Below are 27,311 nucleotides of genomic sequence, written 5' to 3' on the forward strand. Positions count from 1 at the left end.
TAGTCAGGAAGGGTCCTGATTTTTGGGATTTTGGGCTTTTTTTCAATTGCATTTCATTTGATCATATCTCCCTTGCAGAGTGTTTGTGTGGCTTTGTTTTCAGTTTCGCAAGATTTCGTTTCCCTTCCCGAAAGGAAATGTTATTTCCTTTCGGGAAGGGAAACGAAATCTTGCGATTTCAATGGGGATGAATTGGGAAGGCTTTGCTGCATGTCCCTGCACTTGTTGGCATACAGAGCTTTTCATGGCTTTTGACTTTGGCAAAGATTTTTTTTTGTTTTTTTAAGTATCCATGGCATGTCCCTGATATCTTCCTCTCCAAGCTGTGTCTTCCTCCTTGAGTATTTCCCCTGCTTTTGCAACATCTGTGAGATTTGTTTTGGCCTGGTTTGGTCCTTTGCACTGCAGCAGATGTAGTCCTGGTCCATTTTCTTGTAGTCACCAGAGTCACTAAATTTCCTGCAAATTTTTTTTTCTCCTTCAATTTCATTTCCTTTGATGGTATCTCTGTTCCAGAGTGTAGGGAAGTCCTTCTTTTGTGTTTTGGCCTTCAGCGGGGATCAATTTTGGCAAGCTTTGCTCCATGTCCCTGCACTTGTTGGCACTCAGGCCTTGACATGGCTTTCAACTGTAGGCAATTTTCTGGTTTTGTCTGAAGTATCCATGCCCTGTCCCTGATATCTTCCCCATGATGTTTTGTCTAACTCCTTGATTTTTCAACATCTGTGAGGTTAGTTTTGGCCTGGTTTGGTCCTTTGCACTGCAGCAGATGTAATCCTGGTCCATTTTCTTGTAGTCAGGAAGGGTCCTGATTTTTGGGATTTTGGGCTTTTTTTCAATTGCATTTCATTTGATCATATCTCCCTTGCAGAGTGTTTGTGTGGCTTTGTTTTCAGTTTCGCAAGATTTCAATGGGGATGAATTGGGAATGCTTTGCTGCATGTCCCTGCACTTGTTGGCATACAGAGCTTTTCATGGCTTTTGACTTTGGCAAAGATTTTTTTTGTTTTTAAGTATCCATGGCATGTCCCTGATATCTTCCCCTCCAAGTTGTGTCTTCCTCCTTGAGTATTTCCCCTGCTTTTGCAACATCTGTGAGATTTGTTTTGGCCTGGTTTGGTCCTTTGCACTGCAGCAGATGTAATCCTGGTCCATTTTCTTGTAGTCACCAGAGTCACTAAATTTCCTGCAAATTTTCTTTTTTCTCCTTCAATTTCATTTCCTTTGATGGTATCTCTGTTCCAGAGTGTTGGGAAGTCCTTCTTCTGTGTTTTGGCCTTCAGCGGGGATCAATTTTGGCAAGCTTTGCTCCATGTCCCTGCACTTGTTGGCATTCAGGCCTTGACATGGCTTTCAACTGTAGGCAATTTTCTGGTTTTGTCTGAAGTATCCATGCCCTGTCCCTGATATCTTCCCCATGATGTTTTGTCTAACTCCTTGATTTTTCAACATCTGTGAGGTTAGTTTTGGCCTGGTTTGGTCCTTTGCACTGCAGCAGATGTAATCCTGGTCCATTTTCTTGTAGTCAGGAAGGGTCCTGATTTTTGGGATTTTGGGCTTTTTTTCAATTGCATTTCATTTGATCATATCTCCCTTGCAGAGTGTTTGTGTGGCTTTGTTTTTTCAGTTTTCTAAGGAAATGTTATTTCCTTCGAGAGGGAAACGCAAATCTTGGGGATGAATTGGGAATGCTTTGCTGCATGTCCCTGCACTTGTTGGCATACAGAGCTTTTCATGGCTTTTGACTTTGGCAAAGATTTTTTTTTTTTTTAAGTATCCATGGCATGTCCCTGATATCTTCCCCTCCAAGCTGTGTCTTCCTCCTTGAGTATTTCCCCTGCTTTTGCAACATCTGTGAGATTTGTTTTGGCCTGGTTTGGTCCTTTGCACTGCAGCAGATGTAATCCTGGTCCATTTTCTTGTAGTCACCAGAGTCACTAAATTTCCTGCAAATTTTTTTTTTCCTTCAATTTCATTTCCTTTGATGGTATCTCTGTTCCAGAGTGTTGGGAAGTCCTTCTTCTGTGTTTTGGCCTTCAGCGGGGATCAATTTTGGCAAGCTTTGCTCCATGTCCCTGCACTTGTTGGCATTCAGGCCTTGACATGGCTTTCAACTGTAGGCAATTTTCTGGTTTTGTCTGAAGTATCCATGCCCTGTCCCTGATATCTTCCCCATGATGTTTTGTCTAACTCCTTGATATTTCAACATCTGTGAGGTTAGTTTTGGCCTGGTTTGGTCCTTTGCACTGCAGCAGATGTAATCCTGGTCCATTTTCTTGTAGTCAGGAAGGGTCCTGATTTTTGGGATTTTGGGCTTTTTTTCAATTGCATTTCATTTGATCATATCTCCCTTGCAGAGTGTTTGTGTGGCTTTGTTTTCAGTTTCGCAAGATTTCAATGGGGATGAATTGGGAATGCTTTGCTGCATGTCCCTGCACTTGTTGGCATACAGAGCTTTTCATGGCTTTTGACTTTGGCAAAGATTTTTTTTTTTTTAAGTATCCATGGCATGTCCCTGATATCTTCCCCTCCAAGTTGTGTCTTCCTCCTTGAGTATTTCCCCTGCTTTTGCAACATCTGTGAGATTTGTTTTGGCCTGGTTTGGTCCTTTGCACTGCAGCAGATGTAATCCTGGTCCATTTTCTTGTAGTCACCAGAGTCACTAAATTTCCTGCAATTTTTTTTTTTTTCCTTCAATTTCATTTCCTTTGATGGTATCTCTGTTCCAGAGTGTTGGGAAGTCCTTCTTCTGTGTTTTGGCCTTCAGCGGGGATCAATTTTGGCAAGCTTTGCTCCATGTCCCTGCACTTGTTGGCATTCAGGCCTTGACATGGCTTTCAACTGTAGGCAATTTTCTGGTTTTGTCTGAAGTATCCATGCCCTGTCCCTGATATCTTCCCCATGATGTTTTGTCTAACTCCTTGATTTTTCAACATCTGTGAGGTTAGTTTTGGCCTGGTTTGGTCCTTTGCACTGCAGCAGATGTAATCCTGGTCCATTTTCTTGTAGTCAGGAAGGGTCCTGATTTTTGGGATTTTGGGCTTTTTTTCAATTGCATTTCATTTGATCATATCTCCCTTGCAGAGTGTTTGTGTGGCTTTGTTTTCAGTTTCACTTTGATAAGGGAAACGTTGATTTCAATGGGGATGAATTGGGAATGCTTTGCTGCATGTCCCTGCACTTGTTGGCATACAGAGCTTTTCATGGCTTTTGACTTTGGCAAAGATTTTTTTGTGTTTTTTTAAGTATCCATGGCATGTCCCTGATATCTTCCCCTCCAAGTTGTGTCTTCCTCCTTGAGTATTTCCCCTGCTTTTGCAACATCTGTGAGATTTGTTTTGGCCTGTTTTGGTCCTTTGCACTGCAGCAGATGTAGCCCTGGTCCATTTTCTTGTAGTCACCAGAGTCACTAAATTTCCTGCAATTTTTTTTTTTTTCCTTCAATTTCATTTCCTTTGATGGTATCTCTGTTCCAGAGTGTTGGGAAGTCCTTCTTCTGTGTTTTGGCCTTCAGCGGGGATCAATTTTGGCAAGCTTTGCTCCATGTCCCTGCACTTGTTGGCATTCGGGCCTTGACATGGCTTTCAACTGTAGGCAATTTTCTGGTTTTGTCTGAAGTATCCATGCCCTGTCCCTGATATCTTCCCCATGATGTTTTGTCTAACTCCTTGATTTTTCAACATCTGTGAGGTTAGTTTTGGCCTGGTTTGGTCCTTTGCACTGCAGCAGATGTAATCCTGGTCCATTTTCTTGTAGTCAGGAAGGGTCCTGATTTTTGGGATTTTGGGCTTTTTTTCAATTGCATTTCATTTGATCATATCTCCCTTGCAGAGTGTTTGTGTGGCTTTGTTTTCAGTTTCGCAAGATTTCAATGGGGATGAATTGGGAATGCTTTGCTGCATGTCCCTGCACTTGTTGGCATACAGAGCTTTTCATGGCTTTTGACTTTGGCAAAGATTTTTTTTTTTTTAATATCAATCCTGTCCCATATCTTCCCCATGTTTTTCTACTTATTTTTAACATCTTATTGTTCTGTTATTTTTGTATAAGTTCATTTTTTTTTTTCAATTTCAGATTATCTCCCTGAGTTGGTTTTCAATGGGGATGAATTGAGCTTTGCTGCTGTCCCTGCACTTGTTGGCATACAGGCCTTTTCATGGCTTTACTTTTTTTTGTTTTTGTATCCTGCCCTGTCCCTGATATCTTCCCCATGTGTTTTGTCTAACTCCTTGATTTTTCAACATCTGTGAGGTTAGTTTTGGCCTGGTTTGGTCCTTTGCACTGCAGCGAGTAATCCTGGTCCATTTTCTTGTAGTAGGAGGGTCCTATTTTTGGGTTTTGGGCTTTTTTCAATTGCATTTCATTTGATCATATCTCCCTTGCAGAGTGTTTGTGTGGCTTTGTTTTAGTTTATTAAGATTTTTTTTCAATGGGGATGAATTGGGAGCTTTGCTGCATGTCCCTGCACTTGTTGGCATACAGAGCTTTTCATGGCTTTTGACTTTGGCAAAGATTTTTTTTTGTTTTTTTAAGTATCCATGGCATGTCCCTGATATCTTCCCCTCCAAGCTGTGTCTTCCTCCTTGAGTATTTCCCCTGCTTTTGCAACATCTGTGAGATTTGTTTTGGCCTGTTTTGGTCCTTTGCACTGCAGCAGATGTAATCCTGGTCCATTTTCTTGTAGTCACCAGAGTCACTAAATTTCCTGCAAATTTTTTTTTTTTCCCTTCAATTTCATTTCCTTTTGATGGTATCTCTGTTCCAGAGTGTAGGGAAGTCCTTCTTTTGTGTTTTGGCCTTCAGCGGGGATCAATTTTGGCAAGCTTTGCTCCATGTCCCTGCACTTGTTGGCACTCAGGCCTTGACATGGCTTTCAACTCTAGGCAATTTTCTGGTTTTGTCTGAAGTATCCATGCCCTGTCCCTGATATCTTCCCCATGATGTTTTGTCTAACTCCTTGATTTTTCAACATCTGTGAGGTTAGTTTTGGCCTGGTTTGGTCCTTTGCACTGCAGCAGATGTAATCCTGGTCCATTTTCTTGTAGTCAGGAAGGCTCCTGATTTTTTGGGATTTTGGGCTTTTTTCAATTGCATTTCATTTGATCATATCTCCCTTGCAGAGTGTTTGTGTGGCTTTGTTTTCAGTTTTAAGCTAGATTTCAATGGGGATGAATTGGGAATGCTTTGCTGCATGTCCCTGCACTTGTTGGCATACAGAGCTTTTCATGGCTTTTGACTTTGGCAAAGATTTTTTTTTGTTTTTTTAAGTATCAATGCCCTGTCCGTGATATCTTCCCCATGATGTTTTGTCTAACTCCTTGATTTTTCAACATCTGTGAGGTTAGTTTTGGCCTGGTTTGGTCCTTTGCACTGCAGCAGATGTAATCCTGGTCCATTTTCTTGTAGTCAGGAAGGGTCCTGATTTTTGGGATTTTGGGCTTTTTTTCAATTGCATTTCATTTGATCATATCTCCCTTGCAGAGTGTTTGTGTGGCTTTGTTTTCAGTTTCGCAAGATTTCAATGGGGATGAATTGGGAATGCTTTGCTGCATGTCCCTGCACTTGTTGGCATACAGAGCTTTTCATGGCTTTTGACTTTGGCAAAGATTTTTTTTTGTTTTTTTAAGTATCCATGCCCTGTCCCTGATATCTTCCCCATGATGTTTTGTCTAACTCCTTGATTTTTCAACATCTGTGAGGTTAGTTTTGGCCTGGTTTGGTCCTTTGCACTGCAGCAGATGTAATCCTGGTCCATTTTCTTGTAGTCAGGAAGGGTCTTGATTTTTGGGATTTTGGGCTTTTTTTCAATTGCATTTCATTTGATCATATCTCCCTTGCAGAGTGTTTGTGTGGCTTTGTTTTCAGTTTCGCAAGATTTCAATGGGGATGAATTGGGAATGCTTTGCTGCATGTCCCTGCACTTGTTGGCATACAGAGCTTTTCATGGCTTTTGACTTTGGCAAAGATTTTTTTTTGTTTTTTTAAGTATCCATGGCATGTCCCTGATATCTTCCCCTCCAAGCTGTGTCTTCCTCCTTGAGTATTTCCCCTGCTTTTGCAACATCTGTGAGATTTGTTTTGGCCTGTTTTGGTCCTTTGCACTGCAGCAGATGTAATCCTGGTCCATTTTCTTGTAGTCACCAGTCACTAAATTTCCTGCAAATGTTTTTTTTCTCCTTCAATTTCATTTCCTTTGATGGTATCTCTGTTCCAGAGTGTAGGTGTAGCTGTAAGGGGTGACCTGGTTTCAAAGAATACAGCACGGCAACCGAACTCTCTCATGCGTCACTTGGGCCAGTGACACACGCAGACACCAATGTGGTGGACGGTCCAAGGCCTTTAATGTTACAATTCGGGGAGTTTTATACATAGGGGCTTCTCTACGTCAGGAAGGGGGTCGTACGATGCTTAGTAAGGATTGGAAAGTTACTGGTATTTCTATGTTAAGGGGGTACTAGTTTGGCTACATTCCAAGGGTGATTGTTATCGGGGACAGAGGGGGGAGAGAGGTTTCTGCATCTCCGCGTGACATCCCGATATCTTGCGAAACGCCTGTCCCTGCCTGCTACATCTGCCCCCCTCTCTTTCACTAATGGTTGAGGTAGTCATATGTATATATATAGGCACTAACACGAGGTAGAAGGTTGGGGTTTGACAAGGGAAAGGGGTTTTGGGAAACCTGAGTTTTTGCCAGGCCAGTTTCTTGCGACTGGCAGTGTTCCCTGTTGAATTCACAGCATTTGTTGTCGTCCCACGAACAGGATGTTAGTCCGCTCTAGGCAGGCTCGAACGAATGAGACTAGCTTATTCAGCAGGCATGGCCCGAAGGTAACAGTTAAAAGCAGCATTACCAATGGGCCTGCCAGGGTAGAAATTAGGGTGGTCAGCCAAGGTGATTGGTTGAACCAGGACTCGAACCAACCCTGTTGGGCTTCCCTGTCTTTCTGTCTCTGAGCCAGTCTGTTTCTGAGCTCTGCCATGGAGTCCCTAACGACTCCCGTGTGGTCTGCATAGAAGCAGCATTCCTCTTTCAAGGCGGCACACAGGCCTCCTTGCTGCATGAGCAGGAGATCCAATCTCGCCTGTTCTGCAGGACCACTTCTGAGAGTGAGGAGACTGATTTCTCAAGGAAGGAGATAGATTTCTCGATCCTCTGCAGGTCCTCGTCAATGGTCATCTGCAGCTGTGACAGTCCTTGGTGCTGAGTTGCTAGGGCCGAGACACCTGTCGCCGTTCCGGCTGCTCCTAGGCCGAGCAGCATTGCGATAGTTATACCTGTTAATATTTCTCTTTTGTGGAGCCGGCTGGGTTCCTCGAACAGGTGGTACACCTCGTCGTCTGAGTGGTACAGGACCCTAGGAACAATCAGAACTTGGACACAAAAGTCGTTAGAGGTACTGAATTTGGCAAGGAACACACAGGGACTCACTCCAGATCTCTGGCAAACCCACATCCCCGATGCAGACGGGACTGCCCACTTATTATTTTTCTTGTCGGGCTGGACTACTTCGGTACAGACGTCGCCCTTTCGCTTGGCTAGGGTTGCATTACCAAAGCATCTGCCCCAACCTGTGACTTGACTCAGGGTAATTCCTTTGCGGGGGGTGTCCCACCTGCACTGGTGAGGGGCTTTGGCTGTAGAATATCTAAAGGGGGTGTCTAAAGCGACTCCTTCATAAAAAGGGGGTTTAACATCATAACAAAGCCAACAGGAGTCGGTTAGGTTAGGGTTAGATTCGTTCAGGGATAGGAGACTAGCTTCTAACATGCGAAGGATTGGGTCTGAGTCTGACCCAGCTGAGCGGTCTATCTGGAAGGCTTCCACGTCACCGGTCAGGATGTCGGTGACCTTTGTGGAGTAGCCACATCGTCATGTTTCCCCAACAGCCGGGACAAGCTGGACCCGTGGAGTGGCTGTCCCTCTCCCCCCGTCTGTGCTAGTGAGACTGCGCAATGGTCTGTCCACTCTTGCTTAAAGACTATTCGTCCCGCCCCATCAAAAAGCATGCGGCTTATTTGCGCAATATCAAAAGGAAGCAGATCGTCATTGCTAAAAAGGCCGTCCACGAGCGTGGAAATTACCGCTGAATTGATTCCTTTCTCTGAAATAGCCTTAACAATCGCCTGAACTTCTTTGGGGTTTACCGGAGTGTATGTTCTTTGCTGGTTTCCCTGGGCTCCCGTGACCCTTACGGGAAAGGCGTGCACCGTTTCCGCGGGTTTCCAGTCAGCACAAGCTATTTTTATTTTTCCCCAGTCAGTGAGCTCGTACTGTGGCTGATTCCCGGTTTTATTTTTAGCTTTATTCGGTTTCGTCCGAAACCGCATTAATTCTGTTCTCTCCGCGTCCAAGTCGCTGCCGGTTTCGGAGCGGTCTGGGGAGCTCTGGCTCCACTCAGAGTCGGAAGTAAACTGCTGACAGACTTCCGGTCCTCCCTGCCTTTTCGTTCGGCTCCGGCCCCACTCCCGCCCCCCTGGGCTTGCCCTGCCTCCCGCTGGGCGGGATCTCCCCCTTATATGGTGGTGGCACGGGGCGCGGCTCCCAAGCGAGCGTCCGCCCCCCGCCGCCTCCCCGCGCAGGCGCGTTTGCCAGGGTCTGCAGCCCCTGACGGGACGCGCGCTCCGCGCTGGCCTCCCGCGCATGCGTTTCCGCGTCTGTCTTTGTTCGCGGGCTTTTCGCGGCGTGGTCCCGCTGACTCCGCCCCTCCCCCGGCTCGCCCGCGCCATTTTCAAACGAATATGGCGGTGGGAACGGCGCCGCCGCTCCCGGCGCGCCCGCGCCCGCCGCCGCCTCGGCACCCCGGGCCGCGTCTGCGAGCTCTCCCCAGAAAGACCGCGCGCGTTGTTCCGCCGTTTGCATCGGATCGGCGACCGGCGGGGAAGGGACCGAAGGGGAAACCGCGGTTTTTCTGGGAGATTCCGAGGGGGTGGGTCTCGGACTCGGCGGGTCCCGCGGAAGGGCAGGGGGGTACCCTGAGGGTTCCGGGGCATCTGGGCTCGGGCACGGGGAGGGATGGAACGCGCCCGGCCCCCGCATGATCTCTTTTTCGGTCGGCTCGCTTTCGGGGCTGGTCTGTGTCGCCGCACCCACCCCCAACTTCGGTACGGCTAATAAACGTGACCGCGCGGCCTCCCACGTCTCGTGTTCTTCTAATGCTTGGCATAGGGCGATTTCTACCTTACCCCACGCCTTCAGGCTTTTTCCACTGCCTGTGGATTTAGTATCCTCTGCCAAGGAGGCAGTGCATTTATCCCAAACCTCCGAATGTAATATATCTACGGGCCGTGAAATAGCCCCAAGCTCTAGGAGTCTTGTCACAGCAAGGGTAAAATTCCTGAGCTCACACTTAATTCCCCATTGTGTATGCATCGAACTTACGACCTTCGCTATCGCCTCCATTCGGCTCGCGGGTCCCGGGGCGTCCCCCTTCTCTCGCCACAGTCGTTCCAGCCGCTGTGGCCGCTGTCTCTGTCCAGGAGAATCCCGTCACCCGTGGAGACGATTCCCGGGTTTCGGCACCACTTGTAGCGGTAAGGGGTGATCTGGTTTCAAAGAATACAGCACGGCAACCCAACTCCCTCATGGGTCACTCGGGCCAGTGACACACGCAGACACCAATGTGGTGGACGGTCAAAGGCGTTTATTCTTACATCTCAGGGGGTTATATAGGTAGGGGTACACTACGTAAGGAAGGGGGTCGTGCAGTGTTCTCTCTAAGACCAAATAAGAAGAAAAAGGTTATTGGCATCTCTATGTTAAGGGGGTACTAGTTTGGCTACATTCCAAGGGTGATTGATATCGGGGACAGAGGGGGGAGAGAGGTTTCTGCATCTCCGCGTGACATCCCGATATCTTGCGAAACGCCTGTCCCTGCCTGCTACAGGGAGGTTGGGCCAGGTGCCCGCTCTGGGTCCTTCCAGCCTGACCCATTCTGGGTTTTGGGGATTCCGGCAGTTGCGGTTCAGGAATTGTCCACAGGAGGGCAGCAGCGAGCGTGGGAAATCAGCGGCACTGCGCATGCGCTGCTCCCAGCTGCAGTTCCGGGTGCCAACAGCAGGTGGCAGCACGAGCGCCCGCCCCGCCCCATCGCGGCCCCGGGGGCTCTGCAATGGTTTGGGATGGAGCGACCTTAAAGCCCGTCCAGTGCCAGCCCTGCCATGGGCCAGGCTGCTCCAGGGCCCACCAAGCCTGGCCATGGACACGGCCAGGGATGGGGCAGCCACAGCTTCTCTGAGCAACCTGTGCCAGAGCATCAGCACCGTCACAGGGAAGGATTTTATAGGAAAGATGGGTGGTGATGTCTTTGAAAAAGGACTCAGAGGGTTGGGGGTCTTTAGGAGAATTTGTTGTCAGTGTCTTCAAAATGGTTCTTGACATCTGTGCATGAGATGACATGAAGTTTATCATAGAACCCTGGTGGTTTGACCAGAAAGTTTGAAGACCTGAACTTTCAGCTAATAGAAGAAATTGGTCCCCACAAAGTCAATTCCATAACCTAGACAGCCTGAACTTCTGAACTTTGGGAGAACATGACAGCTTCAAGGGGGATGTGGGGTAGGTGGTTTGGGAATGCTGCACCTTCCTGGTACCTCAGCCAATGGGGAAAGGGAGAGGGAAACATGTGGCCAGGGGTTTGGGATAAAAGGAGGCTGCACCCTTCGAAACCTCGAGAGAGAAACCCCACAGGGAATATGGCTGTGGAAACTCTGTCCCTTTATTTGAATCAAGTTTCAAGGCTCTTTGTGGACCCTTGGCTTTTCATAGTGTGGCTTTTCCTCACATGATGAAGATGCTGGGTAGAGCTTAAAGTATGAAAGGCAAAAATGATGGAAGGATGTAAAAGTATTTACAGAGGACAATAAACATGGCTCAAAGCAGTGGAGAAAGAGAAAATGGGGAACTTTAGAGGGGTTTTTGACAAGTTCTGTAACACAGAAGGAGCAGCGCCTGCCAAAAGTGGAAGTTTGGGTGATGACATCTGGAATATTGGGGCAATTACTGAAAATGATCTCCAGATGACTTCTTAGGAATTCTCCAGAAAAAGAAAAGAATTCTCAGAGAGAGGCGGAGCAGTGGCACTTATTTACAGGAAATGTGCTGGTTTTGTATTAGCTAAGAAGCCCATTTTAATAACTATTTATAATTACGGTGGATAGATGTGGCAAAGTCCCCCCTGATGTGCAGGACCAGGAGAGATCTGCTGTGAGTCCAAGCTGATAAAGAATTGCGGCTTTCTGATACCTCCAGTTCTATCAGGGAGTTCACTCTGGCTGATTTTGGTATCAGGGGCTGGGGGCACTCCAGGGGACACTTGGAGGGCGAGAGAGGGAACCTTGGCATCAGGACTGGGGCCCTGGGGACACTGGGGGGACACTGGGGGACATGGGACTGTGGTTCACAGAGCTCTGGGGTGCAGCAGGGGGGAACTGGGGGTGTGACTGGGGCCATGGGAGGGCTGGAGGACACTGCAGGGGGCAGGGGGTGATCCCTGCATTTGGATTGTGGTCCTGGGGTGTATCATTTCCAACAACCCCAAAAGGGGACACCAGACTGGGAGTGGGATTGGGGTCTAGGGCTGGGCTGAGAGGGACACTGGGGGTTCAGAAAGTGACCCCAGATTTGGGTTGGGGTCTTGGGGGGGGGCTGAAGGGACCCCAGGGGAATGACCCAAAACAGTAGGAGTGGGATTGGGGTCCCTGGGGGGACTGGAGGACACCAGGGCCACCAGGAATGACCCCAGGATTTGGGATTAGTGTCCCAGGAAACATCCTGGGATCTCCTAGCCAGGGCTGTCTTCCGTCCCTGGACTGACCCCACTGTCCCTCCACAGCCCCTCCCCAGGGAAGCCTCCCCATGTTCCGCCACGGCCCTCAGCATGCCCTGTGTCCCATCAGTGTCCCCTGGTGCCCCATCAGTGTTCCCTCAGCATCCCCTGGTGTCCCCCAGTGTCCACCCTGTGTCACACAGTCTGACCTCTGTGTCCCCTCTGTGTCCCCCAGTGTCCCACACTGGTCCCTGTGGCCTCTCTTCTCCATGGCCCCCTTGGCTCAGATCCTGGCACTGCTGGCAATGACCGTGGCCACTGCAGCCATCAAGGTGGTGCCCCTGGACATGGCACAGAACTCCTTTGATGACCAGTACCTCAACTGTGGCCCTGCCATGACTGAGGCCCTGCCGGGCCTCAACGGCTCCGAGTTCCAGGAGAACAAGGAGTTTTCCCAGGCCTGGGTGAAGGCCACGGCCGAGTGGCAGAAGCGGAGCTCTTCTTCATCGCCTCTGTCCCCAGCCCAGGCCATCGCCCTCATGGCCTACACGATGCTGGACGTGCACAAGCAGTTCAACCCAGCCGTGCGTGAGGCTGGGCGCTCCCGCCAGGAATACCGGGACAAGTTCCACTTCAAAACACTGCATTTCCTGCTGACCCAGGCCCTCCAGAAGCTGAGACGTCCCGATGAGTGTCCAGATGTGTTCCGTGGGGTGAGGACGGTCCAGTTCAATGTGACACCTGGTGACAAAGTCCGCTTTGGTCAATTCGCTTCGTCATCGCTGGACAGAACAGTGGCCCAGGGTTATGGGACAGACACAATGTTTGAGGTGCACACGTGCCATGGAGCCGACATCCACAACTTCTCCTTCAATGAAAGCGAGAAGGAGGTGCTGATCCCACCCTTCGAGACCTTTGAGGTCACCAAAGTCACCAGGGAAGGGAAGAAGGTGCAGATTGAGTTTCGCTCCACTGGGAACTCCAGCAAGTACAACTGCGAGTGGCTGCGAGGTGACATCTTGGGAACAATCTGGGGGGATGGGGACACTCAGTGAGAGTTGGGGACAAGGACACACAGTGCTGGGGACACCCATGGCCCAGAGGGGACAGGGACACCCACTGTGGCTGGGAGGCAGGACACCCAGAGCTGGGGACAAGGACAGGGACAGCCATTGCTGGGCACAGGGGATGGGGACACTCAGTGTCAGGTGAGGGGGACAGGGACATCCAGTGCTGAGAACAACCCCTGGGGTTGGGGGACAAGGCCACCCATGGTTGGGCACAGGGGAAAGGGACCTCATTATGGCCCCTGTCTGATCCCACACCATCAGGGCCCCCCCATTACCCCTGTCCCTCCCCCAAAGGCCCTCCTGACCCACCTGACCCTCTCATCCCATGATCCCCCTGACCCCTCTCTTTGTCCCCACAGGTGGGAGCCTCCCCAGGAACTCACTCCACCTTGGGGGGCTTCTCCTGGCTACCATGGCCATGGCAGTGGCCATGGGAACCCTCTGAGCCACAAGGCCCCCAGGGTCACTGTGGTCCTGGGGGCCACTGTGGCCACCATGATCATGAAGGCCACCGGGACCCCCAGAGGCCACCAAGGCTACCGAGGCCATTATGGCCACTGTGGTCAATTTGTCCACTGTGACCACTTTGGCCATTATTGCCACTGTGGCCATTGTTACCATTGTGGTCATTGTGGCCATTATTGCCACTGTGGCCACCACGGTGACTGTTTCAAGGCATCTATCCAGGGCAAGCCCCTCTGAGAGCTGCCCAGTGAGGGAGCGATGCGAGGGCAGCAGGACCAGCGTGGAGGTGGGGCTGGAGCAGCCAGGAGAGCGCAAGACAGCCTGGAGAGCAGAGACTGGGCAGTGCCTGGGGCTGCTTGGGCATTTCCCAATAGAGGGGTTTGGGAGTGACAGTGTCACAGCCACCTGCTAACGCTCCTTGGCTGCCTAGCCTGATGTATCAATAAATTGCTGCTTACTCATCTGGTGTAAAAAAAATGTGTCAAAAACTGGATCCTTGCTCACCTGGTGTATCTAAAGTTTATCAGAAATTTGATACTTGCTTGCCTGTTGTATTAAAAGTTTACCAAAATTTGCTGCTGGCTTGCCTGATGTATCCGCTACAGCTCCTTTAACGTTTATTTTCCTTATTCCTGCAGAGCTCCTAATTTCCTAAAATAAAGCAGTTTCTGGCGTTTTTGTTGGAGGCCAATCAAAGCTTTATTTTTCAAACCTCAGTATTCAAAGAGGTGATGGATAAATATTTTTCCCTTTTTCCTTGCTCACTGCAGTCCCTCATAAAGGACTGGAGGGGCCAGAGCGTGTCCAGAGAAGGGAGGAAGCTGGGGAAGGGTCTGGAGCACCAGGAAGGGCTGAGGTAGCTGGTGGGGGCTGTTCAGGGATTTTCCCTCTTTACCCGCTCATCGCCTGGAGTTGTGGTTTGGGAATTGTCCACAGGAGGGCAGCAGCGAGTGCAGGAAATCAGTTGCACTGCGCATGCTTTGCCCCCAGCTGCAGTTCCGGGTGCCAACAGCAGGCGGCAGCACGAGCTGCTGGCGCTGCCGAGCACCCGCCCCGCCCCGCCCCATCGCGGCCCCGGGGGCTCTGCAATGGTTTGGGATGGAGCGACCTTAAAGGCCGTCTGGCGCCAGCCCTGCCATGGACAGGGACATCCTTCTCTGGGCCAGGCTGCTCCATGATCGGCCCAGCCTGGCTTTGGACCCTTCCAGGAGTGGGGCAGCCACAGCTTTGGTATAGATGGTATAATGATGATTGGCTCTCAGAATTAAGGATGAATATTGTGTTCATATGTTAAGAGAAGTTATGTTGAGGTATGATTATTTTATTGTGGCTTCTGTTTCGGATACCCTCTGTTCTCTCCATAGCCTGCCTCTCCCCCTTCTGTATTGTTGCCACCAAATGGCCCTGGCTGTCAGGGTTGTCAGGGACACGTGGAGGTTGGGCATGTACCTCTGCCCCTGGCATTGAGCAGCTTGGAATAGGGAAAGCCTGTTGCTCGGGAGGCCTGGCATGCCTCACCTCACCTCCAGTCGAGTCACAATGGATGGCGAAGAATTGTTGAATGACAGACTTTGGGAGAGCCAGGTTTGGCTGATGCAACACTGGGGGCTTAAAAGGCGAAGCTGCCATTTTGTGAACAAACCTCTGGCAGTTGGCCATGCTCCCAGTGCTGCCTATTTTCCTTATTCAGTCCCTTTATTGTGTTTGTTGGGGTTTAATAAACCTTTAACAGTTTAAAGTGAACAGTTTTTTCTCAGGGTCTCCATGATCACCATGACCACCATGACCCCCAGAAAAATGTGGTGACCAAGGCCACCACTGCCATTTTCCCCAGAGAAAAAGCAAAAAAGGGAAAAGAGGAGAGGAAAATGAGAGGAAAAAGAAAATCCTCCCCATTCTGTGTCCCCTCAACATCTCCCTGACCGCCTTTTACTTCTTTGGAAATTCATTTATTTGCATTCTTGCCCAAATTCTTTGTTTTCCCACTTATTCAGGATTTAAACAGAAGCAAACTCAAAATTCCATACCACAATTAATTCAGCCCTGAAAGGAATAAGAGGAATGTTTCTTCACAAACAGTTTGTGTGGATCTGGTGGTAGGTAGGGCCAGGGACTTTTAGATAAGGAAGTAACCGGAGAAACTATCAGTTTCAGAAAATGTTCATCATTGATACAGACTTCTGCTCAGACAAGTTCCTGCGAAATTTCTGAACTTCAAGCAGAAGAAGAAAGAATTAGCAGGCTTAAGAATTTTAATTTCCCCACCCAGGGTGGAGTTAAAGCTCATTTTAATGGTCATGTGTCTGAGTTACATAAAGGAGGGGTGTGTAGCAAGGGGGACATGCAGTGGCTGATAGGGAAGTCTGCACCTTCTGAATACCTCCGCCAATATGGAAGGGAAGAGGGAGATATGGCCAGGAAATTGGGCCTAAAAGGAGGCTGCATCATCCAGCAACTTGAGACACTCCATGGGGAAATTCCCAATGGCCTCTTCCTTTTTTCATGAATTAATTTACAGGACTCTTCTGTCTCCTTTCTGCAAGTAGACCTCTGGCAAGGTGAATCTTTCTGTTCAAAAGGTAGATAGCAAAAATGTTCCACTTGAATCCTAAGCGGTGTGCTTAGTTGCAGCCAGAGTCTCATCCACAAAATGGCGGCTCTGCCTTTTATACCCCTGGAGTTGCATCAGCCAAATACATATCATAAGCAGTCATACATATACAAAATTTTTCCTTCTATATCCCTGGCCCCTCCCAAAGTCTGCCAGTTGACTCTTCCTTGCTGTCTATTGGTGGAGACCTTCCTGCAGTCTGATTGGAGGGGAGGTGTTGACACGCCACGCCTCCCCAGCAACAGGCTTTGCCCTATCCCAAAGTGCCCCATGCAAGGGGCACAGGTACATGCCCTCCCTCCGTATGTCCCTGACAACCCGGATAACCAGGGCCTTCTGGTGGGAACAATACAGAGAGGGAAAGGAGACTGTGGGAAGAAAAAAGGGCGTCTGAAAAACAAAGCACCATAACATAACCAAACATCAACAGAACTTCTCTTAACATACACACAATATTCATCCCTTAATTGTGAGAGCTAATCATCATGTTACCCATCTATAAAAAAGCTGCGGCTGCCCCACTCCTGGAATGGTCCAAGGCCAGAATGGGCAGAGCCTGGAGCAGCCCAGCCCAGGGGAAGAGGTCCCTGCCCATGGCAGGGCTGGCACCGGACGGGCTTTAAGGTCGCTCCATCCCAAACCATTGCGGAGCCCCCGGGGCCGGGATGGGGCAGGGCGGGCGCTCGGCAGCGCCAGCAGCTCGTGCTGCCGCCTGCTGTTGGCACCCGGAACTGCACAGTGCCACTGATTTCCCGTGCTCACTGCTGCCCTCCGGTGGACAATTCCTGAACCACAACTGCCAGAATCCCCAAATGCCAGAATGGGTCACGCTGGAAGGACCCAGAGCGGGCACCTGGCCCAACCTCCCGGCTCAGGCAGCGTCATCCTTGAGCACAGGATTGAGTCCAGAGCAGTTCAAAACTGGACACGGCCCTGGACAGAGTTGGACACGGCATTCCTGATGTGCCTCCCTGGGAAGGGCAGAGGGGCACAAACACTCCCTGACCTCCTGGCCTTGCACCTCCTGATGCCCCCTGGATCCCTCCTGGTCCCAGCACACCTCGCCAGTTCCACTAGTAAACCACCAGCATCCCCAGGTATTTCCCCACAGCTGCTCCAGCAGGTTCCCCCCATCTCAGACTGACACTGGGAACTGTTCCTCTCCAGGGACACGACCTGACCTTGCCCTCTTGAACCTCCCAATTTCCAGCCTTTAAGGTCCCCCTGAACTGCAGGATGTGGCAGGGTGCTCTGCCTGGAATGTGGCCAAGGGACAATGCCCCATTTGTGGCCATCGGGGCTGCACTGAGAGGGGTCTTGATCTGATTTGAGTTCTGAATTGGGCTAAAACCAGCCCAAATCCCCAGTCCTGAATTGACAACTGAGGGTCGATCACCAGAGCTGGACCTGACAGTCCATCAGCTGACCCTGGGAACATCCAGTCCCCTCTGAGACAGAGATTCCTCTCCCCTATTCCTGCTTGCAATGAAATGTGTGTGAGGATCCTCCCTCAGGAAGGGGATGCTCCCCAAGGATACCCCTTGAGGCAGAGGGAAAGAGATGTTCCCATGAGTGTTGGTGTGGGGAGTGTCATCAAGCCTTGCTTTAGAATTGTCACTTTTGACTGGCTGTGACAGATTTATTTAATGGAATTGTTTTGATCAAATTATTTAATGGAATTGTTTTAATAGAATTTTTTAATAAGATTTCTTTGCACAATGGCTTTGGTAAGCACAGTGGTCACAGTCTCTGTGGTAGCGTTGTGGCTCAGGAAGTCTTGATGATCACGGTGACCACAGCTGCCACAGTGACCACAGTGACTTTTGTGACTTGGTGGCACTGAGAATTCTGGTGGCCCCTACCAGGGCTGTGGTGGCCAGGAGGAGTCCTCCAAGTTGGAAGGATGTCCTGGTGACGGTCCCTGGTGATGGACCTGGGGAACAAAGAGAGGCATCAGGGGACCATGGGGGAAGTGAGGGGGTCTTGGACAGCCATAATGGGTGGTTTGGGGTGACAGGAGAGATGGGGACCATGAGGTGACGGGGTTTCAGTGGGGGCACAGGCGATTACATGGGAGGGATCAGGGAGACCAAGGGGGTCAAGGTGTGCTTAGGGGTGACAGGGGTGAGGGGTAGTCAGGGGGTGCCATGAGGGTGACAGGAGTTCAGGGATTGCCATGGGGGTCCCGGCGCATGCACCTCCAGCACACAGGGCCCATTCCCACAGCACTGCATTTGATGGGGAGGGACAGGGTCGGTACAGGCAGGGCACCATCTCTGTCCTCCCCTGGCAGGGGTGTTCCTGTTCTTGTCCCCTCCCAGATGTGGGGTCCCCCCTCCCTGTGCCCTGTCATGGACGTTCTTGCCCCCGTGCCCACAATGGGTGTTCCCAGACCTGGTCTCCCAGCACTGGATGGTCCTCACCCCAAACTCTCAGTGAGTGTTCCCACAGGTGGCAGGGAGTGTCCTCACCCCCTGTGTCCTATCATGTGTGTCCCCTGTCTCCATATTGGGTGTTCCCAGCACTGGGTGTCTCTGTCTTGGTCCCTCGCTGCGGGTGTCCTTGTCCCGCCCACACACAGTGGTTGACCCTGTCCCTGTCCCCATACCCCCCTGTGCCATATCATGGCTGTCCCCAAGGCCACAGTGTGTGTCCCCATCACCCCAGACTGTCCCCTGTGCCGTTACCTCACAGCCATGCGCAGTTGTGTTTGCTGTAGGTCCCGGTGGAGCGGAGACTGATCCATGCCCGCTTCCCATTCCGGGTGACTTTGGTCACCTCAAAGGTTTCGTATGGCGGGATCAGCACCTCTCGGTTGCTCAGATAGAAGGAAAAAGCCTGGATGTCCACACCATGGCATGTGCGAACCTCGAATATCGTGTCTGTTCCGTATTTTTGGGCAACCTCTTTGCTCAGCGATGTCGATGTGAATTGACCAAACCGGACCCTCTGGCCACGCCGTGCCTGGAACCGGACATCATGCACACCCCGGAACACGTGGTGACACTTTGCTTTCTGAGTGTGCCTCAGTATCTTCAGGGCCTGGGTCAGCAGGAAATGCAGCGTTTTGAAGTGGAACTTGTTCCGGTATTCCTGGCGGGAGCGCCCGGCTACACGCACGGCTGCGTTGAAGTCCTTGTAAATGTCCTTCGTTGAGTAGGCCATGACAGCCACGGCCTGGTCTGGGGACGCCAGAGGGAACACATGGGAGCCCCGCTTGCGCCACTCAGCCTTGGCCTTCACCCAGGTCTGGGTGAAGAGAGGATTCACCTGGAGCTCAAAGATGTGGAGGGCTGGCAACACTGCCATCATGGCAGAGCCGCAGCCCCGGTACTGGTCATCAAAGGAGTCCCTGGCCATGTCCAGGGGAACCACCTTGATGGCCGTGATGGTCAAGGTCATTGCCAGCAGTGCCAGGGTGCGAGCCAGGAGGGCCATGGTGGGGAGGAGCCTCTGGGAGAAGCGAAGGGACTGGTGTGGGACACTGGGGAACAAAAGCGGACACACTGAGGGGACAATTAGGACACACAGTGGTACATAGGAAAGCTCCCTCTGTGAGGGGCTGGGGACAGAAAGGGGGGGCCAGTCCAGGCGATGGGGGGCAGCTCTGATTAGAAGACCTGGAATGCTGATTGGAAAACCTGGGGTCATTCCAGGACTCCCCAGTGTTCCTTAGACCCCCAGGACAACAATCCCACTCACATGGTCTCATACCCTCAACCCTTAGTGGCCTCCCAGCCCCCTGGAACAAAGATTCAAATTCTGGGGTAACTTTCTGAGCCTCCAACATTGCGCCCCATGACCCAAAATCCACTCTGACAATGCCCCCACTGGACCCCACTGCTGTGTCCCCCCAGTGTTGTCCCTGTGCCCACAATCCCCACAACCCCACCCCAGCCCTTCTACAACTCCCCAGCCCAAACTCTGGGGACAATCTCTGACATCCCCAGTGTCCCCTCAGTGCCCCACCAACCCCCTCTTACCAATCCCAGCCCTGTGTTTACCCTTCCATTGTCCCCGCAGTACTCCTCTGGTCCTCAATCCTGCTCCCAATCTGCTGCAACCTTCTTGTAGAGCCAGGCTGATTACAAACCTCAACTAAATCCCTAAACCCACTCCCTCAGCCCCCACTGTCCTCCTCAGCCCTCTCCCAGACCCCAGTTCCACTTGCAGTCCCACTGCCCATTTCATGCCACCCCAGGACTCCAACCCAAATCCAGAGGTCACCCCCTGCCCCCATAGCATCCCCCTGGAGCCCCCCATGGCCCCACCCTGCAATCCCAGTCCCATGTCCCCCCCTCAATACGACCCCATTGTCCCTCAGACCCTGATACCGAAATTGGCTGGAGTGAACTCCCTGATGGAACTGGAGGTGTCAGAAACCCAGAATTCTTGATCAGCTCGGACTCACAGCAGATCTCTCCTGGTCCTGCAGCTCAGAGGGGATTTTGCCATGGGGTATTTATCCACCACAATCATAAATATTCATTAGAAGGGGCTTCTTAGCTAATGCAGATACATCACTTTCTCTGGAAATAATTTGCATGCTTCTGCCTCTTTCTGGAAGTCCTTTTATGGTACTGGAGGGTCACCCAGAGGGGTTTCTGGGTGTGGTTTTCACTGAGTGTCCCAATATGCCAGATGACCTTTCCTGCAACTTCTGCTTTTTGCAGGCGCTGTTCCTTCTGTCCAGAACTTTCAAAAGACCCTCGCTGGAGTTCCCTTTATCTGTTTCTCCATGGACTCCATCCACGTTCATCCTGGTAGCCACACTTCTACCTCCTTTTCTTTCTTTTGCCCGTTAGTCTTTAAGCTCTATCCAACACCATTAAGGGATCTGAAACTATCTATTCTCTCTCTTATTGCTCACCCCCCACAACCCCAATCTCACTGTCCCATGTCCCCCCAGCTCCTCCCAGTCCCACTCCCCACTGCTCACTGAGTTGCTGCCACACCTCAGATACCAATTGGGGTCCCCTATCAGATGACATCCCTGTAGGCACCTTGAGCCTGGGGATGATCTCTTGAGGGAGTACCTGTGTGACATTCCTGGCCTTGTTGGTGTGGCAGGAGAAGTTCTGGAGCCCCAAGAAGTGATCCACCAACACCAGGAGACACCTGAGCCCATGTTGGTGTGGTAGCTCAGAAAATCCACTTGCCAGTAATACCCAGGAGTGTTTCCTCTTCCAGTGATGCCTGGAGGGGATGGTTTTGAATTCAAAGAATTCTTTTGAAAGCATATTGGGCATTGCTCTGTAACAGGCCTGACAATTTTGTCCTAAAGACACTGAGGATCAGAGGCCGCAGACCTGTGCCCATCGCATCAATTCCCCAGAGCTTTCCTGGTGCTTTTCTCCTTTACAAATTGCAGCATCAGCTGGGGAGGGCCTGACCCGGTTATTGGGAGTTACCTCTCACCCACCCACCCACACCCACGCTCTTTATTGTGGGCTTTTAGATAAGCAGCCTCTTGGGTCTGGCTGTCTGGTCTCTGTCCCGAGATGAGTTGGGTGGTCCTGGAATGGACGCAGGCTCTGAAGAAAGAGACTGGACTCCCTGGAGTTCGATATTCAGATTGTTTATTATTTCTTATCTATAAAATTTTCTCCCTGCCGAGCAGAGGTCTGCTCAGCAAGGCAGCCACAACACTCTCCGACTGCTCCCGAGGCAGCATCGTCTTTTTATACTACAAACTACGTACATCATATTTACCTTTATTTTCCAATACCTGTCACCTATGTTAGACAGTGCACTTCTACTCTAAACCAATCCCCAAGTGCCAACATCACAGCAGAAGATGGAGAACAAGAAGAAGAAAGAAGAAGGACGAGACACGCCCTGTTCCCTCCATCTTGTCCCCATTACCCTTATACCAAAAATCTTAAAACTTATATTTTCATCCTGTGTTCACCCTGTAAATACACCCATTAAACTCGTGTGACCTTCCAACTCTCATACAAAGCTGGCAATTCATTTGCAGGATCAAAGTCAAGCCACCAAGTGTTCCAGGCATCTTGCCAAGATCTCCGAGCCCCCCGATGGGGTCTCAGCTCTCGACGTGGTCTCGGGAGACTCCGCACATCCAAGGTGATGTGCTGAGTTCCCACATCTCCCCCTTCTGTTTGCACCAAGAACACTTCTTTTGCGACTCGGCCCATGACCCGCCGCACACATAAAAAGATGCACGGCACAATGAGCATGAGAACTAGAAGTATTACTAAAACATAAAATCCCATTTTTAAAATTCCTCTCCATAAAGGAGAAGGGTCAAAAAATCCCACTATATCATCGATCCAAGACCCAGTGATTTTGCCAAGCTTCTTTATACTATCTTTTATCTTTTGAATATTTTCATGAATCGATCTTGAATGATCTGACAGATTCATGCAGCACGTCCCCTCGAATTCATCGCACCCATGTCCATGTACCAGCAGCAGATAATTGACCGCTGCTCGATTTTGAAGGACCGCTCATCTCACACTGCCAACATGTGTCATCAAGTCACTCAGTGCAAGAGAGACTGATTGAGAATGTTTGCTCAACCAACAACCCATTCGGTCCAGTTGAGTCGAGGCCACCCCCGACGCTGTCTGAGGTGAGAAAATTGCAGTAGCAATTCTCCGTGCCTTCTCCCAAGTGTACACTTCATCGTCGCAATCTGCGCTATAATGTTGTAATGCTCTTTTCTCTCTAAGTTTTTGCTCTTTCACTGAGCTCGAATCTGGTGACAACACTGACATTTTTCCAATGCTGCATGGACCGCCTTTTGCGTTTGCAGGGATGCCGTGCTAAATTCTGTCCCCACAAATTAGGAAAAGTCCTCGTGGCAATTTGACTGGAACTTGGAGTGAACCTTTTGTTGTCGTCTTGGTATATTTGCACCAAGCCGATGCATTTCTGTAGAAAGCATGATTCAGCATGACATCAGTGGTCTTACTGTTTATTTTTGTCACATCCAAAATCTCAAACTGCATGCATAGCTCCATTGTCATGGACCCAAAAATTTCCAATTCCTGAGGTTCAGTAGAAGCCACAGGAAGAAGATGTGTCCAAGAACACCATTCATTCACAGGATCCTTAAGGCTGAGTTCCCACAGCAGCCAATTTTCAATCTGCCCAACTTTATCCAGGCCTCACCTCTGGCAGTGAAATTCATTTCTCAGGAATTAACACCAGGATGCTTTGTTGTGGAACCTCTCATGCAGATTTAATGCAAGTCTATTTCCCACAGGGATTTGTCAATCCCAAGCTGGTGTGCCCTGGACTGTAGTACGGTCACTTCTATGGACAGCTGGATGGTATCAAGGCCGGACAATAATTCTTGTTTATATTTAATTGGAGTTTCCTGTGCTGTTAATTGACTTCTTTCTCTCCATATGGCTCCATGGGCATGAACAATGCTCAAAGTAGATTTCAAGTGAGTTCCTACGTTTGCATGGGACTGTGGGAGAAGGACTGGGGATCTGGGCTTGAGTAATAAGAGAGAGTAAGACAATTTCAGATCCCTCTGTAGTGTTGGATAGAACTTATAGATGAATGGGCAAAACCACGGAAAGGCAGTAGAAGTGTGGATATGCAGGCTGAACATGGATGAAATACATGGAGAATCAGATAAAGGGAACTCCAGCAGGGTTTTTTGTGATTTCTGGACCACAGAAGGAGCAGCGCCTGCAAAAAGCAGAAATTGCAGGAAAGGTCATCTGGCATATTGGGACACTCAGTGAAAACCACACCCAGAAACCCCTCTGGGTGACCCTCCAGTACCATAAAAAGACTTCCAGAAAGAGGCAGAAGCATGCAAATTATTTCCAGAGAAAGTGATGTATCTGCATTAGCTAAGAAGCCCCTTCTAATGAATATTTATGATTGTGGTGGATAAATACCCCATGGCAAAATCCCCTCTGAGCTGCAGGACCAGGAGAGATCTGCTGTGAGTCCAAGCTGATCAAGAATTCTGGGTTTCTGACACCTCCAGTTCCATCAGGGAGTTCACTCTGGCCAATTTCGGTATCAGGGGCTGGGGGACACTGGGGACATTTGTGGGAGGGACATGGGACTGGGATTGCAGGGTAGGTCCATGGGGGGCTCCAGGGGGACGTTGTGGGGGGCAAGAGATGAATGCTGGATTTGTGTTGGAGTCCTGGATTGACATGAAATGGGTAACGAGACTGGGAGCAGGTTTTGCATCTGGGAGAGGGATTTGGGGTACGCTGAGGAGGTGAGGGCATGGCTTTTGCAATTTGGGTGAAGTCCCGGAAGGGCCCTGGTTCACAAGTGGTCTAAAGAGGTGTGGGAACAGGAGTCAGGTCCTGGGGAGCCGTGGGGAACAATGGGGGAACAATGGAAGGGTAAACACAAGACTGGGTTTGGGATGAGGGACTGGTGGGGCACTGAGGGGACACTGGGGATGTCAGGGATTGTTCCCAGGGTTTGGGCTGGAGTGACACTACTGGGGGAACTGAGGCAGGACTGGGAGTGGGGTTGTGGGGCTGGTGGGCACAGAACAACACTGGAGGGCACAAAGAAGTGGGGTCCAGGGGTGCACTGCTGCAGGGGCAGAGAGTGACCACAGAATTTGATATAATTTCCTACAGCTCCAGGAGGACACTAAGGGTTGAGGACATGGGACCAGGGGAGTGGGATTGTTGTCCTGGGGGTCTGAGAGTAGTCCAGGACTGACCCCAGGGTTTGGAATCAGCATGTGTCCAGGGGGCTTCAAGCAAAAAGTGCCCCCCCACCCCATGGCTGCCCTCAGTTCCCCTCCTCAGCCCCTCACAGAGGAATCCTTCCCATGTAACCCCATGTGCCCTAATTGTCCCATCACTGTGTCCCTCTTTGTCCCCCAGTCTCCCACACTGCTTGTGGTGGTCTCTCTCCATCATGGCCCTCCTGGCTCGCACCCTGGCACTGCTGGCAATGACCGTGTCCACTGTGGCCATCAAGGTGGTGCCCCTGGACATGGCATGGGATTCCTTCGATGACCAGTACCAGGGCTGTGGCCCTGCCATGAATGCAAAGTTGCCATCCCTCTACAACTCTGAGTACCAGAAAAATCCTCATTTTGCCAGGGGCTGGTATCATGCTGATGCTGAGTGGCGCAAGCGGGGCTCTCCTGTGTCCCCTCTGGCGTCCCATTGGCAGGTCATTGCTCTCATGACCTACACCTCGCAGCACGTGTACAGGGACTTCAACGTGGCCGTGCGCACGGCTGGGCGCTCCCGCCAGGAATACCGGAACAACTTCCACTTCAAAACACTGCATTTCCTTCTGACCCAGGCCCTGGTGACACTGAGGCACGCTCAGAACGCAAAGTGTCACCGTGTGTTCCGGGGCGTGCGTGGCGTTCATTTTCAGGCACGGCGTGGCCAGAGGGTCCGGTTTGGTCAATTCACATCGACGTCGCCGCGTAAAGAGATTGCTCTGCGATTTGGGGCAGACACAATTTTCGAGGTGCACACGTGCCATGGTGTGGACATCCGGCAGTTTTCTATGTATCCAACGGAAGAAGAAGTGTTGATCCCACCCTTCGAGACCTTCAAGGTCAGCAAAGTCACCCGGGATGGGAAGAGGACATGGATCAGTCTCCGATCTGCTGGGACCTTCAGCAAATACAACTGTGCATGGCACTGAGTTGACAGCTCAGGGGACAGCCTGGGGCAATGGGGATACCTACTGTGGGCATGGGGACACTCATGAAGAGGCACAGGGAACAATGATACTCACTGGGCATGGGGGACAGGGACACCCAGTGTGTGTGTGTGGGGAGGACACCCAGTGCTGGTGACATCAAATTTGGGGGCAGCCATTGTGGGCACAAGGGCAACAACATCCATGACAGTGCACAGGGATGGGGATTCCCACTTCTAGGAGGGGACAGGGACAGGAACACCCCTGCCAGGGGAGGACAGAGACTGGGCCTTGCCTGTACCGAACCTGTCCCTCCCCGCCAAAACAGTGCTGTTTGGATGGGCCCTGTGTGCTGGATGTAGGTGGGCCATGACCCACCATGGCACACCCTGAACCCCTGTCACCCCCTGTCAACCCCCATGGCACCCCCTGACTCCCCCTGACCCCTGTCATCTCTAAGCCCACAATGACCCCACTGACCTACCTAGCCCCTATACCCCTCAGGCCCCCACACCCACAACATCCTGTCTCCTGTCACCTCATGGCCCCCATCTCTCCTGCCACCCCTAATCCCCCCTTTTGGCCTTTCCTGACACCCTCACTCCCCATATGATCTCCCATTACACCCCTCTTTGTCCTCTAGGTGGGAGCATCCCCAGGCATCCTTGTCACCTCCAGGGATTTCTTGTGGCCATCACAGCCCTGGCTGGAGCCATCAGGATCCTCTGAGCTCTAGGCCACCAAGGTCACCAAGGTCACTGTGGTCACTGTTGCATTCGTGGCCACCATGATCACCAAAACTCCCTCAGCCACAAGGCTGCCACAGCCACTGTGACCAGTGTGGCCGCCAAAGTCATTGTGCAAACAATTCTATTAAACTATTCTATCATAACCATTCCATTAAAGAATTCTGAAAAAGCCAGCAAAAAGTGACAATTCTTAAGCAGGGGTCTATGTCACTCCACACACCAACATTCGTGGGAACGTCTCTTTCTCTCAACCGCGAGGAGGATCCTCTGGGAGCATCCCCTTCCTGAAAGAGGAACCTCATACACATTTCATTCCAAGCAGGAATAGGGGAGGGGAATCCCTGTCTGAGTGGGGACTGGACATTCCCAGGATCAACTGATGAATGGCCAGGCCAGGCTCTGGTGCTTCACCCTCAGTTGTCAATTCAGGATCGGGGATTTGCGTTGGTTTTGGCCTAATTCAGCAGCAAAATCAGTAGCAGACCCCTCTCAGTGCAGCCCCCATGGCCACAAATGGGGCATTGTCCCTTGGCCACATTCCAGGCAGAGCATCCTGCCCAACCTGCAAATCAGGGTGACCTTAAAGGCTGGAAACTGAGAGATTCAAGAGGGCAAGGGCAGGTCGTGTCCCTGGGGAGGGACAGTCCCCAGTGCCAGTCCCAGCAGGGTGGGAATCTGCTGGGGCAGCTCTGGAGAAGGACCTGGGAGTGCTGGTGGGTGACTGTGGAGCTGACTGTGTGGCCTGGGGCCAGGAGGGATCCAGGGGGCATCAGGAAGAATCGGGTGAGGAGGTCAGGGAGTGATTGTGCCCCTCTGCCCTTCCTAGGGAGGCATATCAGGAGTGCTGTGTCCAATTCTGCCCAGTGCCATGTCCTGTTCTGGGCTGCTCTGGACCCAATCCTGTGCTCAGGGATGACATTGCCTGAGCTGGGAGGTTGGGCCAGGTGCCCACTCTGGGTCCTTCCAACCTGACCCATTCTGGGATTTGGGGATTCTGGTGGTTGTGGTTCAGGAATTGTCCACC

The 27,311-nt window shown here is 51.0% G+C and overlaps 3 protein-coding genes across 3 annotated transcripts; 2 read left to right on the forward strand and 1 right to left on the reverse strand.

Moving 5' to 3' along the window:
• Positions 1-12,034: 12,034 nt before the first annotated feature.
• LOC115917101 (NAD(P)(+)--arginine ADP-ribosyltransferase 2-like) lies at positions 12,035-13,280 on the forward strand. The gene is made up of 2 exons (XM_030970836.1): positions 12,035-12,776; positions 13,195-13,280. The coding sequence occupies exons 1-2, from the start codon at positions 12,035-12,037 to the stop codon at positions 13,278-13,280; spliced, it is 828 nt and encodes a 275-aa protein (XP_030826696.1).
• A 5,319-nt stretch (positions 13,281-18,599) lies between these two features.
• On the reverse strand, positions 18,600-19,349 carry LOC115917113 (NAD(P)(+)--arginine ADP-ribosyltransferase 2-like). Its single transcript, XM_030970847.1, has one exon. The coding sequence runs from the start codon at positions 19,347-19,349 to the stop codon at positions 18,600-18,602; it is 750 nt and encodes a 249-aa protein (XP_030826707.1).
• Positions 19,350-24,791: 5,442 nt separating this feature from the next.
• LOC115912999 (erythroblast NAD(P)(+)--arginine ADP-ribosyltransferase-like) lies at positions 24,792-25,541 on the forward strand. Its single transcript, XM_030964833.1, has one exon. The coding sequence runs from the start codon at positions 24,792-24,794 to the stop codon at positions 25,539-25,541; it is 750 nt and encodes a 249-aa protein (XP_030820693.1).
• The last annotated feature ends 1,770 nt before the right edge of the window (positions 25,542-27,311 follow it).

The sequence above is a fragment of the Camarhynchus parvulus genome, chromosome 2, assembly GCF_901933205.1.
Source record: "Camarhynchus parvulus chromosome 2, STF_HiC, whole genome shotgun sequence".
Lineage (NCBI taxonomy): Eukaryota > Metazoa > Chordata > Aves > Passeriformes > Thraupidae > Camarhynchus > Camarhynchus parvulus.